General features: G+C 45.9%; 1 protein-coding gene across 4 annotated transcripts in view; it reads left to right on the plus strand.

Annotated features, from left to right (window-relative positions):
- PRKRIP1 (PRKR interacting protein 1) overlaps nucleotides 1-20,639 on the plus strand; it is a 25,454-nt gene continuing 4,815 nt past the window's right edge. The window contains exons 1-6 of one of the 4 annotated variants that reach the window (XM_059154338.1): nucleotides 1-186; nucleotides 914-992; nucleotides 2,234-2,334; nucleotides 5,740-5,825; nucleotides 7,084-7,151; nucleotides 11,216-11,516. In XM_059154338.1, coding sequence (XP_059010321.1) covers nucleotides 61-186; nucleotides 914-992; nucleotides 2,234-2,334; nucleotides 5,740-5,825; nucleotides 7,084-7,151; nucleotides 11,216-11,376 — 621 coding nt within the window. In that variant the 5' untranslated portion in view covers nucleotides 1-60 and the 3' untranslated portion in view covers nucleotides 11,377-11,516. Of the gene's footprint in view, nucleotides 187-913; nucleotides 993-2,233; nucleotides 2,335-5,739; nucleotides 5,826-7,083; nucleotides 7,152-8,576; nucleotides 8,777-11,215; nucleotides 11,517-13,111; nucleotides 13,223-20,639 lie in introns of those variants that run through there. The other 3 variants (XR_009349162.1, XM_059154340.1, XM_059154339.1) reach the window with 3 other exon arrangements.

Below are 20,639 nucleotides of genomic sequence, written 5' to 3' on the forward strand. Positions count from 1 at the left end.
GCGGGTCTGTCGTCATAAGCGCGCGCCGTCGCCGCTCGCCGAGAGCGAAGAGGAGCTGTGATGGCGAGTTCGGCTGCTTCTTCAGTGCGACCGCCGAGACCCAAGAAAGAGCCGCAAGCGCTCGTCATCCCCAAGAATGCGGCCGAGGAGCAGAAGCTCAAGCTGGAGCGGCTCATGAAGAACCCGGTAAGACGAGGCGCTGGTTCGACGGCGTCTTCCAGCGCTTCCGGGAACTCGCGGGCCCGCCTCCCCTGCCTGCAAACTTAGAAACTCTGTACCCGAACCCCAGGGCCAGTCCTTAGGAAGGAGTGGGCTACCCCGGAGATAGTGAGCTTCCTATGGCCTTATGTTGGAGCCCAGGGTGGGGTGAGGGCGTTGTGGAGCGGTTTCCCGTGCTCTGAGGCACTCCTAGTTTTCCTTTCTGTGAACTGAAGCGTTGACTGGAAAGATAGAATCTATGGGTCGACCCAAGGGTTTATTTTCTTCTAAATAGCATCAATTGTTAGGAGGCATTGGCCGACAGAGCTGGGACAAGTCACTCTCCCGTCAGGGTCTCGCTCGGTCCCTTCAGCCATAAAAATAATTGGATGAGGTCTTTTCTTACAGCTTTGGATAGAAAGGGTTGACTCCGGGTGTCCTGGTGGTAAGGTTAGAGGTTTCCAGCCATAAATGGTGACTTGGGCTTCTGAATTCTGCTTTGGAAAGTTAGCTGTAGCCCTGGCGAGGCTATGGGCTGTGATAGACCCCAGAGTACAGGGGATGGAGTAAATCTAAGGGAAGAAAATCAGCTCTAGGTCCAAGGAGCAAAAGCAGTCTTACTTCACCCATCCAGTTAAAATGCTTTGGTCTCAAAGAGATGTGAATCTGTGAGCAGCGTTGTACTGAAGGATGCCTCCGTGTTTAAATGTTGCAGGACAAAGCAGTTCCAATTCCAGAAAAAATGAGCGAATGGGCACCTCGGCCTCCCCCAGAATTTGTTCGAGATGTAATGGGTAATGTTGTCTGTTTATATGTGTGCGCGGGTGAATATAATTTCTGAAGCATAGATGTAAAAACCCTGCAGTTAGTATTTGTTAATTAGATTTCTAACAGGAAAAAAAGGGTTCACTGGTTCCGTAATTTTTTTTAAAGATTTTATTTATTTATTTGTTAGAGATTACAAGTAGGCAGAGAGGCAGGCAGAGAGAGAGAGAGAGGAAGCAGGCTCCCTGCTGAGCAGAGAGCCTGATGGGGGCTCCATACCAGGACCCTGAGATCATGACCTGAGCCGAAGGCAGAGGCTTTAACAACCACTGAGCCACCCTTTAGCCCACTGAGCCACCCGGGCGCCCTGGTTCTGTAATTTTGTACTAAAAAAGAAGGGGCGTTGTTGCATCCAGTTTGGCACTAGAGAATTTTCTTCTGCATTGTTTTAAATAATGCATCATGTTGTTTTTTTTTTTCTAACATGGTTTTGGGGGTTGTAAACTAACGTATTAATTATAAAGAAGAATAAATAATAGAGATATGAAAAATTTTGAACCCCCATAATTCCACCATTCCCCTTGTAACATTTTTTAAAAAGATTTATTTATTTGTTTGAGAGAGAGCGAGCGAGTGTGTGTGCTTGCCTGCGGCAGGGAGGAGGAGAGAAAATCCCAAGGAGACCCCCCACTGAGCGTGGAGCTCAGTCTCAGGAGCCTGAGATCATGACCTGATCCTAAATCAGGAGTCAGCTGCTCAGTCCAGCTGAACCACCCAGGTGCCCCCCATTTGTAACATTCTGATAAAGCCTTTCAAACTCCTAGTCAAAACCACTTGGGTTTAAGAAAAAATGATTTTATAAAAATGGTCAGTTGTTGGTTGGTTGTTCAACACAAGTACTTAGTAACTTTTTTTGCTTTGTTTTAAACTTAATATACATGGACATCTTTTCAGCTGTGTCAAATGTGAAATCATCTGACAGGGGAGGTAAAGGTCTTAAGCTGTCTTCTAGGTTTCTGATCTCTCAACCACAATGTGTTCCTCCTCTTAGTGTGTTAGAGTGGAATTTTTAGTGACTTCCCATTCAACGTTCATGCAACAATTATTTAATGATTACCGTGCTAGGCAAGTCACTGTGCCAGCTTCTGGAGTACAATGGGGGGTGGTCCTTTCAATTACTTCCGATTTCTTTCTTTGGTCCCTTTTGATTAAGGGTAGCCTATGTTGGTAACTGGATTTCATTAAGAATTCTGGACTCTCCTGACTATAGGTTCGAGTGCTGGGGCCGGCAGTGGCGAGTTCCACGTGTACAGACATCTGCGGCGGAGAGAGTACCAGCGACAGGACTACATGGATGCCATGGCAGAGAAGGTCCGTGAGCAAAGAGGCTGGCTGACCCCTTGGGTTTGGGCAATGTGCACTTAGGACTTTTAGGAAAAAGCATTTAAAGAAGAGAAAATAACACCTGGTTCTTGGCCTGTGTGAAGGCTGCCTTCTAAAGTCAGTGTGGGAAACAGACATCAAATCCAGATTATTCATTGGTCAGACTCAGCACATCAAGATGCTCCCACTAGGAGATGAACAGAGGAGGGAGACTTCCGTGTGCGTAGAAGGGACAGGAGAGTCCCCTTTCCCTTCCAGGCCATTTGTCCTGAAATGGAACAGAAAACAGGATCTCCCACATCACTCGAGTTCTTATTTCTGTTCTCTCTCTATTTGGCTGAATTCCTATAATTCTTTGTAGCTGGTGTGAATAGCAGTGTGCTTTCATGTGTCTGCTTCTTTGAGCGGTCTAGTTAGAGGATGGCATTTCTTCATGGCAGGTGTGCAATAATAACTAAGAATTGGGAATAGCCTTAGAAATTGTATTGTAAGAACTATTAAGCTTTTTATTACCTGACCAGAAGACCCAAAAACCTCTCTCTTGTTCTTAAAAAATACTCTTTGGATATTTTGTTTATTTTTCAGAAAGAACTTTGGAGTTACTTTACCTACTCCAGAAAATCTTGTTGATTTTTTTTGTTTTGTTTTTTTAAACTAGAATTGAGTCCATAACTTAAATTGAATGAGGATGGATGTTACAGTGTTTAGGCATCCTCTCTAGAAATGTTCTTTTTTTTTTTCTGAATCTCTCAGTGATGATTAGAGATTTGGTATAGATATCACATTTGTTCAAAGATTTTGCTTTTTTGATTGCAGTGGTGCTAGTTGCTCCTTTATATTTTATTACTGGCGATTAGTAAAAATCAGAAAAAAAATACTAACATTTTAGTACTCCTATATTTTCCCACCTGAGTATAAATAAAAAACAAGGGTGCCTGGGTGGCTCAGTCATTAAGTGTCTGCCTTTGGCTCAGGTCATGATCCCAGGTCCTGGGATCGAGCCTTGCATCTGGCTCCCTGCCCACCGGGGAGCCCGCTCTTCCCTCTCCTTCTGTAGCTCCCCCAACTCATTCTCTCTCTGTCTGTCAAAATAAATAAATAAAACCTTAAAAAACAAAAAACAAAACCAAAAACCTCTGCAAATATTATTTGGCTAATTGTTCATGATTTTCCATATCTGATTTCTCTTCCTAACGTGTGAGAGATTGCCCCTTGCTCTTATCTTACAGCATGCACTGGAAGAGACCTTTTTCTCAGTCTAACCACGATGCCTGTTACTTCCTTGAATACATCCGTGTGTTTTAGAGAGCTTTACATACTTTACGGTGGTATTTGTTTGCTTTTTAAAAAGGAGGAAACCACTTTATCCAATAACAGTTGATTTTCTAGTAATTTGGTTTGAAAAAGACTCACTGTAGAATTTCCTCCTATCTAAAGGAAGTACAACGTTTAAAAAAATTAAAATGATTATTCATTCAAATAGAATGCTATTTAGCAATCACAAGAGACTAATGATACGATGATCCCTGAAACATGCTGAGTGAAGGAAGCCTTGCATGAGAGAGCCTGTCATATGGTCCCATTTATACGAAGTTCTACAAGAGGCAGGACTAACCTATGTTAAACCATATAAGTGTTTCAGAACGATTGTCTGTGGGAGTTGCATAGGAAGAGGTAGGAGAGAACTTTCTAGTGTGATTAAATAGTACACTCACAATTGAGCATTTTGTTATATGTATTACCTTAGGCGGAAGAAATAGAAAAACTGTTAACAAGCATTAAACCCTGTCAATGCTATGCATGCTTAAATCCTTGGAGGTGAAATGTCCTGGTGTCTGCAACTTTGAAATGTGTTTAAAAAAAAAAAAAAGACAGGGGCGCCTGGGTGGCTCAGTGGATTGGGCCGCTGCCTTCGGCTCAGGTCATGATCTCAGGGTCCTGGGATCGAGTCCCACATCGGGCTCTCTGCTCGGCAGGGAGCCTGCTTCCTCCTCTCTCTCTCTCTGCCTGCCTCTCTGCCTACTTGTGATCTCTCTCTCTCTCTCTCTCTGTCAAATAAATAAATAAATAAATCTTTAAAAAAAAAAAAAAGACAGGTTGATGGATGGGTAGTGGTAGAGCTGGGTGGACAGATGTGATAAAACAAGGAGCAAAATGTCAGTTGTAGGATCTCGGTGGTGGGCATATGGAGTGTATAATACTTTCACCTTTTCTGTGTTTGAAATTTTCCAACATAAAACAGTTCCAGCAAAAAACAGTATTAAAAACATAAAAAAAATATTAAAGAGATAGACATGACACGGGAGAAAATATGTGAAAGTAAAAATTCACTGGAATGGCCAAAATTGAGTTTGAAAAATATCTTTAGGATTTCGAAGGCAATGTAATCATTGCCGTGGTGGTTTTCACCTGGTGTTTGCTTGTCTTACGGCCTGTCTTGGTCCCCAGCTGCTGGTGGTTCTTTTGTAGCTGCTGCCGTCCTCCGCTTGTGACATTCTCAATTCTAGTGGGGAGTTTCTGGTGGCTGGTCCCACAGCTGTACCTGGTCACCACGGTGGGTTTTCCACTGTCAGGAATAAGAAAACTCTATGTAAAAACTATCAGAAGCATTGTTTAAATTTTTAAACTACTTTAGAGGGAAGGAAATAGAGTAGGCAGTTGCCTCAGCTACCAGTGCAAACGGTGTTCAAAGATCAGTTGTGTAGATTTCTTTTTTTTTAAGATTTTCTTTTTTTTAAGATTTTATTTATTTATTTGACAGAGATCACAAGCAGGCAGAGAGGCAGGCAGAGAGGGGGGGGGGGAAGCAGGCTCCCTGCTGAGCAGAGAGCCTGATGTGGGGCTTGATCCCAGGACCCAGGAATCATGACCTGAGCCGAAGGCAGAGGCTCTAACCCACTGAGCCACCCAGGCGCCTCATTAGATTTTATTTATTTGACAGACACACAGTGAGAGAGGGAACACAAGTTGGGGGGTGGGGGGGAGAAGCAGGCTTCCTGCTGAGCAGGGAGCTCGACATGGGACTCGATCCTAGGACTCTGAGATCATGACCTGAGCCTAAGGCAGATGCTTAACCACTGAGCCACCTAGGCTTTCCTAGATTGCTTACTATAAATCACAATAGCACACTAGCCAGGGCCCTATGGCTACATAACCAGTAGTTGTGCCTTTTCTCATGCTCTCATGTTTCTTTGGGCAGGAGAGTCTCTTACTGAACCAAAGCAGACACGTTCGCCATCCAAGTGCAGAAAACCGTATATTGATTCCTGCCCCACCTGTTGGGCAGTCTCTTCCAGTTAAAAGTGGCCCTGCAGCACCCCCAGTGGTGTGACTTGTGGAGATCTCATCCATGGCCCAGAGTCCATCTAAATTTAAATTTGTGTTTTTTCACAGCAAAAATTGGATGCAGAGTTTCAGAAGCGACTGGAGAGGAATAAAATTGCTGCGGAGGAGCAGACGGCAAAGCGGCGGAAAAAGCGGTAAGGGCTCTGTGGCTCTTCCTAACCCATGAAGCCTAAAGGCGGGAAATATGAGAGCTGAGTAGTCCTTGCGGTCAGAAGTTCATTGTATGCCCTGTCGAGGTCTTGGGTGTTACCCAGTAGACGGATGGCCCGAGATATCTGAGTATCTGAGAGATTAAGTCACTTACTGCTGATGCTTCCCCCCATATCCCCCCGTCACAGATTCTCCGCAGCTCAGGTCAGTGCCTGGGTGACCAGGTGGATTTCTAGGTTTCCTCCACGTCTGTATTTTAATATCGAGTTTAACAGTATGCTGTGAGCAAACTTTGTTTAGCTTCTTCCTTAAATTAGGGTGTGTGACCTCCCTCAGTGACATTACATCAGTATGTAGACTCGTGTGTGTGTGTGTGTGTGTGTGTGTGTTTTAGTAAATGCTCTCTTCTCCTTTGGAGAACTAAGCAGGATTCTAAAAACAGTTCCTAATTCTTAGTCTGTTTCTGGCAGTCTGTTAATTTATTGAGATAGTCTTTTGTGTGCTTGCTTTCTTGCTTTCTTGCTTTCTTTTTAAAGATTCTATTTATTTATTTGACAGAGATCACAAGTAGGCAGAGTTGCAGGCAGAGAGAGAGGGGGAAGCAGGCTCCCTGCTGAACAGAGACTGATGCGGGGCTCCATCCCAGGACCCTGGAATCATGACCTGAGCCGAAGGCAGAGGCTTTAACGCACTGAGCCACCCAGGCGCCCCGTTTCTTTTGCTTTATGATATGCATAGTAAATTTAGTTACAGAGCATGTCTGTATGCTACAACTTGATTACATCTTTTTTTCTAGCTATTTTGCATTTTTTTCTTTTACCATGTTTTTGTTTCCGTGTATGAAATTAAATAAGAAACAAAACTTGTAAAGCTGTAACATTTCACATGGAAATGCTGCTCAGTCTCCACCAGCTTTAGAAAGCTGATACTGCAATAAAGTGTTGTCATTTAAAAAAATAAAATAAACAAGTAAATAAAAATAGTCCCTAAATATCTCAGAATGAAAAACATTTTCAGTAATCACGTCAGGACTCCACAAAGGATTTCATTTTGATTCAAGAAGAAAACAGCTTGGTAATATTGGTGGTGTTGGAGCAGCAGAATCATGGGAAAGTATTTCTTCCCTTTCATTGTTATAGTGTTTGTGTTATTATAAGGTCTTTAAACACTCTATAAGTAGATATTTATTTGCTAAAACATATAGTAAGTTAATAAAGGAATTCATGTATTTTATATTTATAGCCAGAAGTTAAAAGAGAAGAAATTATTGGCAAAGAAGATGAAACTTGAACAGAAGAAACAAAAAGAAGGTGAGTGGTACTTATTTTTCCAGGTTGTGATCTTTCTTGGTGTTGATCACCACGGCTGACCTGTCAAGAATGAGATTTAGAGGGGAGCCTGGGTGGCTCGATGGTTAAGCATCTGCCTTCAGCTCAGGTCATGATCCCAGGGTACTGGGATGGAGCCCTGCATCGGGGCTTCTCCCTCTCCCATACCCCTGCTTGTGTTCCCTCTCTCGCTACCTCTTTCTCTCTCTCTGTCAAATAAATCTTAAAAAAAGAGAGATTTAGAGTTTGGAGCTGGTTGGCTGGCCACTGAAGAGACGAGGACTTATTTCTATTAATTAGGTCTTGTTTAATTGCAAGTGTCAGAAAGATAAACAGAAGGAGAGATACTGGCTTATGTTAAGTCAGGACAGACCTCCCTTCAGGGATGGCTAGTAGAGGAGCTCGGTGATGTCACTGGCATTCTTTGTCTCCTTCTGTCCCCTGGCCCCTTGTCCTCGGACAGGTCCATGTCCTCCTGGTGGTTGATGGGTCCCTGGGGCTGCACCCTGCCTCAGTCGACTCAGTGGGCTCAGTTGGGCTCCCTGCTCAGCAAGGAGCCTCCCTCACCCTCTGCCTGCCACTCCTCCTGCTTATGCTCCCTCTCTGTCAAATAAATAAAATCTTTAAAAACAAAACAAAACAAAACCAGAATGCTTTGGTCTCTAAGAAACAGAAAACTCAAATAGCAGTAGTTAAACAAAGAGGAGTTCATTTCTCTCATGTGACAAGAAATTTGGTGGAAGGGGGCAGCTGAGTGGTTTAGCAGCTCAGTAGCTTCAGGCCCAGTATCCCGGCAGTTCTCTTGGCCTTTATTTTGTGGGCATGAGATGGCTGCTGTGACTCCTGCCATCAGACCAGTGTTCAAAGAAGAAAGAAAGGGGGAAGAAGCGGTACTTGTCTTTTTTTTTTTTTTTTTTTTTTTCTATTTTTAACAGAAGAGAAAAGATCCCCAAAAGTGCCCGACAGATGTCATTTTATATTTCATTGGTCAGTGCTAGGTCACTTTGCCATTCCTTGCTGCTGTTAGGTTAGATGACTAGAAAACAGACTTGTTGTGACTATCTTTGTAACCTGTCAGGATTCATCCCTGGAAGCTGGGAACATTGCCACCTTAGACTGAGATGAAATTTTGTTAACAAGGAGGAATGGGGGGGTGCCTGGGTGGCTCAATGGGTTAAGCCTCAGCCTTCAGCTCAGGTCATGATCTCAGGGTCCTGGGACCGAGCCCCGCATCGGGCTCTCTGCTCAGCTGGGAGCCTGCTTCCTGCTCTCTCCCTGCCTGCCTCTCTGCCTACTTACGATCTCTCTCTCTCAGTCAAATAAATAAATAAAATCGTAAAAGATAAAAAAACAAAACAGGGAGGACTAGGGGCCGAGTCACGTATCAGCATCCCATCGTGCTTCCAGTCCTGTCCACCTCTGAACCCGTCACATGGCCAGAAATGCCAGCCACTCGCCGGCCCGTGAGCTGAGAGTCAGGGAACAAGAGGTCTCCCGTGGAAAGGATAAAGGATGCCAAGAGACGAAACACATGACAGCTGCAGACCACAGTCCTGAATTGGTGGCGCTCCCCTGATTGACCAGCCATGGCTCCTGTGCGGACAGTTGTGAGTTCTGGTCTTCAGAGGAAATTAGACTTTCCTTGATACACTAAATGTGATTTGTCTCTTCCAGAACCTGCTTCCTTGTAAGTTACGAACATACTACGTGACACACTGTATATGGTGTAGTTCTGAACTATTTCCTACTCTTTCTTAGTGTAATTTATTTTACTATCTGAAAATGTGATGCTAAGAACTCATTCCTCAAATAGACCGCCTTATTACTTTCCCAGACCTCTTCTCCCTCCCTACACATGGGGGAACCCAGAAGTGCTTGATCCAAGCTTGCCTGGGCATCATTTCTCCTCTCTCTGAAAACCTTTTTATTCATTCAGTTAGAAGAGGTCTGCTGGCTATGAATTTTCTTAGCTTTTCTTCATATGGGGCTGTCTTCCTATCACCTTTGTTCCGGACAGACATTCTCACTAGATACAAAATTCTGGGTTGACAGTTTTGCCAGGTTTTTTGGTGTGTGTGTGTTTGTTTTGTTTTGTTCTGTTTTTAGCACTTAAGAAATGCCATTCCACTTTCTCCGTCTTCCATGGTTTCTGATAAAAATTTTATAGTCATTCAAATTTTTCTATCATTGTTTTTTCTGGCTGCTTTTATTTATTTTTATTTTTTAAAGATTTTATTTATTTTATTTGACAGAGATCACAAGGAGGCAGAGGGGCAGGCAGAGAGAGAGGGAGGAGGAAGCAGGCTCCCTGCGGGGGCTCGATCCCAGGACCCTGGGATCATGACCCGAGCCGAAGGCAGAGGCTTTAACCCACTGAGCCACCCAGGCACCACTCTCTGGCTGCTTTTAAGATTTCTGTTTTTTTTTTTTTTTTTAATTTTATTTATTTATTTGACAGAGAGAAATCACAAGTAGATGGAGAGGCAGGCAGAGAGAGAGAGGGAAGCAGGCTCTCTGCTGAGCAGAGAGCCCGATGCGGGACTCGATCCCAGGACTCTGAGATCATGACCTGAGCCGAAGGCAGCGGCTTAACCCACTGAGCCACCCAGGCACCCCTCTCTGGCTGCTTTTAAGATTTCTGTCTTTAGGGGCGCCTGGGTGGCTCAGTGGTTTGGGCTGCTGCCTTCGGCTCGGGTCATGATCTCAGGGTCCTGGGATCGAGCCCCGCATCGGGCTCTCTGCTCCGCAGGAAGCCTGCTTCCCACTTTCTCTCTCTCTCTCTCTGCCTGCCTCTCTGCCTACTTGTGATCTCTGTCTGTCAAATAAATAAATAAAATCTTTAAAAAAAAAAAAAAGATTTCTGTCTTTAGATGTCAGCAGTTTGATTATGATGTATCTATGTGTGGATTTCCTTGGGTTTATCCTGTTTGATTCATGGAGCTACTAGAATCTAGACATGTGTCTCTTGTCAAATTTGGAAGGGTTTTTTTTTCAGTCTTTTGTTTCTCTTCTAACTGTTGGGTGATTCCTGTCGATCTGACTTCAAACTATCTCTTTCCTCTGCCATTTCTATTCTGCTGTTGATCCTACATAGTGAATTTTTTATCTCAGTTACTTTTTTTTTTTTTCCCCAGAAAGCTCTATAATTTTGACTTTTATTTTTTAATGTTTTATTTATTGGAGAGAGAGCAACATTGCATAAACTGGACTGGGGGTCAGAGGGAAGGGGACAGGCAGAATCCCCACTGAGCAGTTCTGGCCTGATCCCAGATCCCTGAGATCATGACCTAAGCTGAAATCAAGAGTCAGGCGCTTAACTGACTTGACCCTCCCAGGCCATCCCCTGGGCATTTTGAATATTATATCATGAGGCTTTGGTCTTGGTGGTATTTGTTTTAGTAGGTAGTCAGCCTGGCTGGGTTCCAGAACACAGGTTCTCCCTAGCCTCCTGTAGTTGTGGTTCCATGGTCAGTTCGGTTTTCCAAGCTTCCACCTGCTCTCCAGGTGTGTCCTGCATGCGCCACCCAGTGGCCAGGCAGGGCTTAGTTCTTTTGAGTTCGGTTCTTGAACTGTTTGGTATGATTCTGGCCACATCCAAGCTTGTGCTGTTAGGCTGAGCCCGGGAGTTCAGAAATGACTTACGGTGCCTTTTCTAACCTCCTTTTTCTCCGTGAGCTCTGCTGTACTTTCTGGTTTCCTGGGACTCCCTTTCTCAGACCCCCAGCCGGAAAACTGGGGCTTTAGTCCCAGGCTGGCACATGCTGCCTTCAGCTGCACCTGCCTCCAGGGCCGAGCAGTGGGAGGACAGCGAAGAAAAGCAGCAGGGCTTCCCCGGCCATCTTAGGACCACAGCTCCTCTGATCAGAAAGAAAGGCTCCTCTCTTCTGAAGTGTTTGTGCCCGCAAGCCCCCATTGCCACCACAGGTGCTGTTGCCACGGCGACTCGGGCGGGATTGCCTGAGCGCTAGGGTCTGAGTGAATGGAGAAAAGGAGACCCACGCATTTCCCTTCCTCTCAGCGTCGGGGATCCCTTTCTTTCTCCTCAGACCAGAATCAGAAGGTTTCTTGTGAAGTTCCCGCAGTGCCTGGGCTCCGGGTCTGCATGTCGGATCGCCCCGACCCCAGGCTGGGGGTACTGAGAAGAGTCCTCAGGAATTCAGAGCTGTTCCCGTGGCACTTTGTATACTGGACTGGTCTTTTCCCCTAATCTGCTTGCTTCTCAAGAGCCCATCATTCGGGGCCTCTGGGTGGCTCAGTGGGTTAAAGCCTCTGCCTTCAGCTCAGGTCATGATCTCAGGGTCCTGGGATCAAGCCCCGCATCAGACTCTCTGCTCAGCGGGGAGCCTGCTTCCCTCTCTCTCTCTCTGCCTGCCTCTCTGCCGACTTGCGATTTCTGTCTGTCAAATAAGTAAATAAAATCTTTTTTTTTTTTTTTTTAAGATTTTATTTATTTATTTGACAGAGAGAGATCACAAGTAGGCAAAGAGGCAGACAGAGAGAGGAGGAAGCAGGCTCCCCACTGAGCAGAGAGCCCGATGCGGGACTCGATCCCAGGACCCCGAGATCATGACCTGAGCCGAAGGCAGCGGCTTAATCCACTGAGCCACCCAGGCGCCCCAAGTAAATAAAATCTTAAGAAAAAAAAAAAAAAAGAGAGAGTCCATCATTCTGTCCACATCCTATAGCGATATTCAGTGGAGAGAAGGAGTCAGATATGCTTGCTCTATCTTACCTAGAACCCTCCGTTTCTGTCTTTATTTAGAATCTAAACACGGTACTGTAGCTCTTGTGCATTTCAGCCTGGTGCTGATTCAGGTTCCAAAATCCTTTTGAATTCTGATTCTGAAATTCAGCATGTTACCATGACTTTCTGGGGATGTCATGGGCAGAGTTGATAAACATAACTCCTTTGTCATTAGTGAAAATGTTGAGCCAGACTGGGCCTGGGCCAGGGCCTCAGCCCTCCAGCGTCCCCGGGAGAGCTCTGTGTTGGCTGGCAGGGACCCGTTCACTAAGACTTTTAGGGTGGAGTTAATTCTCCAGCTAAGAATCAGCCAGACTCCCTCTTGTTCCCTTACTCCCAGACGTGTCATAAGAAATTCAGAGGTAATTTGAGGTGTGGAGTGAGTATAGTAGACGTAAGTTCTAGGCTTAGCTCTCCCTCCGGCTCACCCTGACCTCAAGCATCTGGCTTCTCTTATTTAAGTAGATTTCTTTTTTTTTTAGTTTATAACTGATAAGCACTTTCTAGATCTAAAAGTCTACAGTTTGACAACTTTGCCAAACATCTTGCTGTAATTGAGATACACACCACATTTCGGGGGGGGGGGTTCCCTCAGCAGTGCATGTAAAAATTCTTCCGTAACAGGAAACGGAGGTTAGTTTGCTCTGAATTTGTACTTAATGAACCTGTATTGGGTCTTTAGGGGTCACATTTTAACTTTTTCGTCATCAGTTCTGTGATCAGAGGAGACCAGTGGCACTGGCACAGAGCTGGGGCCACCTCCTCCTCTAACCTCTTTTACACTTTAGGTGCATGGACCCTGCCATTTTCTGGAACCTTTCTTCAGTTTGCCCGAGGCTGCAAAGCAGATCTGAGCTCACAGAGCGGGCTCTGGTGGTCCCAGGGAGCTCACATCCAGAGCCTCCAGCTTGTTGATGGCGGTCTCAGGCCTCTCACTGCCCCCACACCACCCCCCACCCCCCCCCCACGTCTCAAGCTTCGGTTCTGTCAGAAAGACGTTTGTGCCCAGGTGGAGTCGCACCTTGTAACACGGTGTTTTGTCACACCGAGGTTGTGATCTTTGCTCGCCGAGTCCTGCAGTTGGTTTCCAGGTGGCAGCTGTCGTTTTGTCGTTTTTCCCAACGTGAATAGAGCAGGCTAGAAATCGTCCGAGTGCGTCACTCCTCTGGATAAAGGGATCTGTGAAATTTTCTTTCAGTTTCTGTGTTGGCCGTGGGCTGCCATCCAGCAAATTGGAAAATCGCTGTTGTAGGATGTGGGCCCTGCCCTTACGCTTCATCGTGAAGTTAGCGCCTGTCCGGACTAAACGGTACAGTGACGCGGCCGGGTAGGGCTTGTGCCAGCGAGCAGGAGAGAGCATGCAGGTCGGGAAGGCCGTGTGTGTGCCTTCTCTGTCTCCTTCCTCAGTTTTCGCTTTGTGAAAGAGAAGATGGGTTTTCTTGCTGTCTGGTTGACATGAAGAGAAACTGAGTGTGGTGGTACTGGGTTAGGCCACAAGGTGGCTTCAGGGCACCACTGGGTTCTTGAGGAACTTGGGCGGAAGATCACTGCAGCTTTTTAAGCCCTTCTAGAAAGCGGTGAGGGGCAGGCAGCAGGCTAGGCGTTCTGTTCTGTTGTTGGAAACTGTCCCCGTTTGTTGCCACACTGGTCCAGTAATTTCGGTGGGGACGACCAGTCCGAATGACCCCACGGGACGGCGTTAAGCCAATGTGGATTATTTTGAAACCTTGAACTCCCCAAACCAGCGTTACTTAATCCTAACAGGCCGGCCCACCAGAAAAACCTAGGGCGGCCTCCGGTGATTCATGACAAGGTACGTCTAGAGCAGTTTGTCAGGCTCAGCTGTGTCAGCATTTTGGGCCAAAGAATTCTTTGTTGTGAGGGGCTGAGTCCTGGTCACTGCTAACTCTGCCCACTAGATGGCAGTAGTGCCCACCGCCCCCTGCTTACTGACAGTCACAGATGTCTTCCAGACTTTGCCAAGTGTTCATCGGGGGAGGGCTGAAGGGGGGGAGGCGACAAAATTGCCCCGATTAGGACTTCTCTCTCAACTGATATCTGGTGTTCAGACGGTACTGAGTATGTTTTAGATTGAACCGTTGTTTCAGTGCCCAAATTCTTAGATTTGCTATGTTGGAAAACTCCGTATGCTTTGTGCCTTTTGAGAATAAAGCTAATAGGGGTGCCTGGGTGGCTTCGTCAGTTCAGCGGCTGTCTTTGGCTCAGATCATGAGCCCAAGGGCCTGAGATGAAGCCTCGTATCAGGCTCCCTGTTCAGCAGGGAGTGTGCTCCCTCCTCTCCCCCTGCTTGTGCTCCCTCTCCCTCTGTCTATCAAATAAATAAATGCAATCTTTAAAAAAAGGAGAGAGAGAGAGAGAGGGAGGGGTGCCTGGGTGGCTCAGCCGAAGCCTCTGCCTTCGGCTCAGGTCATGATCTCAGGGTCCTGGGATCGAGCCCCATATTGGGCTCTGCACAGCAGGGAGCCTGCTTCCTCCTCTCTCTCTGCCTGCCTCTCTGTCTAATTGTGATCTTTGTCAAATAAATAAATAAGATGTCAAAAAAAAGAGGGAGAGAATAAAGATAATATATGAACATTTTAGAAGTTTTTGGAGTGTATAGAAGAATAAAGTAAAAAATTTAGGTTATCTGTAATCCTTACTAAAGTCATTTTGACATTTTGAATGACTTTTTTAAATTCAGTTTTTAAATATATGTCACATAAGCCTCTTTAGGTAAATACTGTATTTATAGTTGTTCTGATTTTATCACATAGCATTGCCTCATAAATATTTTCCATATTCTTATAATTCCATAGTACAAGGAAGGATTTTTTCTTAATCCTTTCTTTCTTTCTTTTTTAAGTTAATATCCGTTTTGGAGTACCTGGATGACTCAGAAGAGCATGTGACTTTTTTTTTTTTAAGATTTTATTTATTTATTTGACACAGAGAGAGAGAGAGATCACAAGTAGGCAGAGAGGCAGGCAAAGAAGGGGGAAGCAGGCTCCCTGCTGAGCAGAGAGCCCGATGTGGGGCTCGATCCCAGGACCCTGAGATCATGACCTGAGCCGAAGGCAGCGCCTTTAACCCTCTGAGCCACCCAAGTGCCCCAGCATGTGACTCTTGATTGATCTCAGGATCATGAGTTCAAGCCCCATGTTGTAGAGATTACAAGAACAAGTAAACTTTAAAAAGTAAATAAATGCGTTTCAGTTACATTCAGTGACATTTACCTGGTATTCCTAAAATATAGGAATAAAATCTCAGATTCCTAGATTTTAAAATATTGTGTAAACAATAGTGTAACAGTAATGGAAACAGCTCATATATTATCCTCATCAGTCCCCTCTCCCTGCACGTGCACGTCATTTGCGTAGTGTGTGAATAGTTGTCCGCTTTGCATATTTAATTCTGTAAGCATTTCTGGCTCTTCACAATTTGTTGAGTGACTGATGACATCCAGCCGTTGTCCCGCTGCGACACACCTCTTTGCCTTTTGTTAAACATTAGATTGATTCATTTTTGTCTTTAGAAGACACTTTGTAGTGAATATTATGTACCCCTTTATGGTTTATTTCCTTAAGACAAATTTCCAGCAGTGGAGATTACTAGATCACAGAGTATAAAAAGATTTAACGACTCTTGAAGTACATTTCTTTGCCGAGGAGTCATACCAATTATTACTGCCGTCAACAGCGTGCACCAGTCTCCACTTCTGCTGTATCCTTGCCAGCACTGGCTTTTCAAAATTACTCCTCCATGTGGATAGGAATGTGACTTCAAAAGCAGTCATGGTCTCACTGGGGATTAGTAAAAACCGCACAAAGATCCAGATCCAGATCTGGCCGGACCAGGGTGGCAGCCTCCACTCTCCCCCCTGTGTGCAGTCCCCAAAGCTCTGGTTAAAACAGAGATTAGACGGTCCTTTGTTCTTTTGCTTATTGTCAAAAAACAGAATTCATCCAAGTAAATCTAAGGATCTAATTGGTTTTATTACGCAATTCATGAGTCAGCTTCCCATCTAGCAAGTAGAGAGATGCCCCCCTGGAGCTCAGGGAAGGTTTTTATTGGAAGGAGGGTGGGGCCAGAAGTTAGTGGCAGGGTTTTTAGTCATGCATATGACCTCGCTAGTGTTGATCAGGAAATTTCCGTTCAGTTGTTAAAAGGTCACATTCCTGGGATAGATTGAAAGTAATTAAGTCTAATTAAGTCGGTTTGCTGTTGGGGATAGGGGCAAAGGACTCCATTTTTTACTTTCTTTATTAATTTTGTATAATAATAGGGGCACCTGGCTGGCGCAGTTGATGGAACATGAGACTCTTATCTCAGGGTCGTGAGTTCAAGACCTTTGTTAGGGGTAGAGTTTATTTAAAAAAAAAAAATTACATAGGCAGAGACGCAGGCAGACAGAGAGGGGGAAGCAGGCTCCCCGCTGAGCAGAGAGCCCGATGCGGGGCTCGATCCCAGGACCCCGGGATCATGACCCGAGCCGAAGGCAGCGGCTTTAACCCACTGAGCCCCCCAGGCGCCCCCCACCTCTGTTCTCCCCCCTTGTTTCACATGCTCCGGGCTCTGTGCTCCGTCTTTTTCCCTGCTGCTTGGCTCCCCTTCTGCCTGAAGAGCTTCAGGTCATCCTGCACCTTCCTCTTGCCATGTTCTCTCTCTCCTTAAAGCCTTTCCTACCCTCCCTCCCTTACCGAACCATCTAGCCTTTCCCTCCCCCTTGCTCCCAGAGGGCTGTGCACTTAACGTGGTTTAGACAGTCTGCTAAGTCACCTAATGTGGTTATCTCTTGAAGGAGCCAAGGGCAGGCTGCCCCAAGATGGGCCACGTGGGCATGAACATTGTCTTTGAGTTTGTTAACCTTAAACATAAGAATTACCAGTTACTTGACCAGTAAAAAGGGCGTTATTCAGGAATAAAAGAATTGCAGTTGGGCACAAACAAGCTGTTCCCAAAGCGCAGGCAAGTCTAGAGAACAAAGGAGAGGGAGTGCTTTTTTTTTTTTTTTTTTTTTTTTTAAGATTGTATTTATTTATTTATTTATTAGAGTGTGAGAGAGAAAGAGCAAGCATGAGCAGGGGCACGGGGCAGGCAGGAGAGGGAGAAGCAGACTCCCTGCTGAGCAGTGAACCCCGCCTGAGGCTCAATCCCAGGTCTGCAGGATCGTGACCTGAGCTGAAGGCAGAGGCTTAATCAACTGAGCCATCCAGGCGCCCTGAGGAAATGCTTTTGAGGAGAAAAGGAGTAAGTTGGGAAGGCTGTTACAAACTAAAAGTTCAGTAGAGTAAACTTGGAATTCAAAGTATGGTGGCTTCTCATTGGCTAAGCTTTTGGGGCAGGGGCGTACGTGGAAGGCATTTCTTTCTCCAGCCGGGACAGTAGAGCAGCATCCACAGAAAAGATGAGTTCCTCTCTTGTTGTTGGGTCTGCAGCTGATGGTGAGGGCACGGCGCAACCCCCCTCAACTCCGTTTGGTAAGGTTTCCCGTTACTAATTTTCACGAGTTAGAAGCAGTCAAAACCCAGCAGATTCAGGAAAAGCTCTTTACCTCCCGCTCAGCTGCCTGCTGTACCAGGAAGAGAGCTATTAACAGAGATTCTTCTTTACCTAAGAAATTATCTACACAAGAGGGCACACTTTGTTTTCCAAACATCTCCTGTTACCTTCCTGCTAATGGTCTTCTGCCTCTTTGTATCCTCAGACTCCTACCCCTCTCCTGTGCTCAGGATGTCGCTTAAGCCTTCCTGTTGCCTGTTTTTGGAATTTTGAGTCTGTTCACATTCCCCATACATAAAAAACTAGATTTGATTTTCTCCCATTACGGTCTCACGTCAGTTTGATTCTTAGTCCAGCTAGAAGGACCTTGAAGGGTAGAGGAAATTCTTACCAACACAATTTGACTGTAAAATCCAGTTCTATGAGTGTAGGGCAGTGTCTTTTGTTTGTTTGTTTGTTTTTAATAAAAATATTTTAGAATAGTTTTGGATTTACAGGAGAAGTCCAGAGATAGTATGATCCCAAGGATTTCCATATCCAGCTTTCCCTTTTATTAACATCTGAAGTTAACCATTTTATGACAATTAATGAGCAGTATTGATAGATACATTAGCCGAAGTCTCTACTTTATTCAGATCTCCTTAGTTTGTACCTAATGCCTTTTTCTGGCTTCAGAATCCCATCGAGGATATCACATTACCTTTAATCACCACGTACCCTTAGGCTTCTGTTAGCTCTGACAGTTTCTTAGACTTGTTTTTGATGCCTTTGAGAGTTTGGAGGATTGGATGTCCTGTAGAATGTCCCTCAACTGGATTTTGTCTGATATTTTCCTCCTGATTAGCCTGGAGTTATTTTATTTGGGGGAGGAAGGCCACACAGATAAAGTCCGGTTCTTAATCCCATTATATCAAGACTGTATACCGCTGAGATGACTTGCACTGTGGATGCGTTGACCTTGATCGCCTGGCAGAGAGGCAGCGCCTGCCAGGATTGTCTACTGTAAATTCACTCTGCTTCTCCCCTTTCCCACACTGTACTTTCTGGAAAGAAGTGACTGCCTGCCGCCCACACTGCATATCAGCTGAGGAGTCTCAGCGCCTCCTCTCTGTGAAGGTGCAGTAACCACATGGATGATTTGAAATTCTTCTGCACAGATTCTCCTCGTCTCCCCTGCTTGTGTATTTCAGTATGGCCTTGCGGATGCTGACTTTATACTTTAGGTCGAATGCAGCACCCCTTACTTCTCTTGTCGCCTCGCGTGTTCCGGCTCTGGTCATGCGGGCTTCTTTCCTTTGGCTTCTGTGGCCCCTTTACATATTTCCTGCTCCAGACCTAGGACCAGCCATTTCTCCAAGGAGGTTTGGTTCACTTTTTTGGGGAATGGTTTTAGAAACCAAGATCTGGGGGTTAGGCATGTTCTTTGCCACTGGGTGGTGGTGTTTGTTTAACTGATAGAACAAGGAAACATGCGCACGTACTAACCAGTGTGTACACGTATTTCTAGATATTTCTAGACATAACATAAACTCAGATAAACCTGAGCTTATCCTGATGCCTCCAGCTCCGATCCATGACCACATGGATCGTTCCAGCCTTTCCAGCGTGAGCCTCCAGCCTCATTCCAGCTTGTTTGCCCGTAACCTGCCACTCCGACGGTGAGGAGCCTGGCCTCTGCCCTCCACCGCTCACTTGTCCCGTTGTCCAGTTCCAGGGCCTGTGGGTGGTGCCTTCAGAGTTGTTAACCTGTTTCCCTCTGCGAAGCCGTTTTCTCAGCTAGAGTCCAGTGTTCTGGACAGTTCCTTTGCCTTTGGTCATACAGACACCGCTATTGCCAGAATTCCTTAGGGCAGCACTTTTCTCCCACCCCCTTCACAGAAGTTGTTTCATCCGTTGGGTACAGGGTTGGATTCACGTGTCACCTTCTGCATCCATCCTGGGATCCTCAAGAACTTCGCAAATTTACATACATTAGGTTTATTCTTCGTGCTGTGAAGTTCCGTGAGTTTTGACAAACGCATGGCGTCCTGTATCCACTATGACAGTGTCCTGGGGAATCCTCTCACTGCCTTAAAAAAAAAAAATTAAAAAAATCCCGTGCTCCACCTCCAGCCTCCTCCCACCGCAGTCCCTGGCGGCCGCCCGTCTGTTCACCGTTTTCCATAATGCCATGGAGTTGGAGTCCTAGAACATGCGGCCTTTTCGGCTGGCTTCCTCCACTTGGAAATATGCGCATAAGATCCAGCCGTGCTTTTGCCTGCTTTTTATCGTGGAACGGCCTTCCAGCCCACGGCTAGGTCATGGCTGGTTTCTCCAGTCACCTTTCGAAGGACATTGGGGTTGCATCCTGTTTCAGGTGATTTAGGGAGAAAGCTGCTGCAGACATCTGTGTCATGTCTGTCGTGCGGGTGTTCTCAGGTCCACTGAGTGTGTGCCTGGGAGGGTGATGGCTGGTTCCTGTGATAAGAGTGCGTTTCGCTGTGTAAGAAACTGGCAGACTGGCTTCCAGAGCAGCCTGACCGTCCCGCCCTCCCAGCGCAGTACGGGGGCTGCTGTCCTCCACGTCCTCCCCAGCACGTGGCAGCGCCCCTGTCTTCAGTTGTAGCCATTCTGGGCTGTGTTGTGCTGTCCCGCTGTTGTTTTAATTTGGGGCGGCTTCTTTTTCACTCTTGTGTCCTAGATATTAAACCTAGTAGTAATAAACACTTTATTTTTTGTTTATTATGTTGAAAGAAGGAGCAAGTGAAATAACTTTGTCGAATTACCAAAGGACTTGAGTGTGCACCAGATTCCTAGGCCTCTCCTTGAAGGTGATGTTTCCAGGCCCCGACAACATGTTTCCGACGCATAATGCATTGGTTGTGTTTACTGTTAGGAGGGGTTGGTGGTTCTTAGAGAACCTTGAGGCAGAGTATAAGTAAGTTATGCAACAAGGCAAAATCAACAGTTTCCACCTTGGAGCCCAAGTTCTAGAGCAAGCCCCCCGCTGGTGTACAGGGAATGGGCTACAAGTGGCAAGGACTGTGTTCCCTTTGGCCTGTGGGGTGGAGACTGAGGCCGGAGGCCTTGGACCAGTTGTACCACATGCCATAGAAACAGCATTCTTTCCTGTGCCTGCCGCGCTCTGGGAGCTGGGGGTACTGGCCTGGCGTCTGGGGGCTCAGAGCCAGGTTTTTGATGCATCCCTAGTTTTTCACTCCATTTTTTTCCATGGTATGCACAGTTTC

This window comes from Mustela lutreola, chromosome 17 (assembly GCF_030435805.1).
Source record: "Mustela lutreola isolate mMusLut2 chromosome 17, mMusLut2.pri, whole genome shotgun sequence".
Classification (NCBI taxonomy): domain Eukaryota; kingdom Metazoa; phylum Chordata; class Mammalia; order Carnivora; family Mustelidae; genus Mustela; species Mustela lutreola.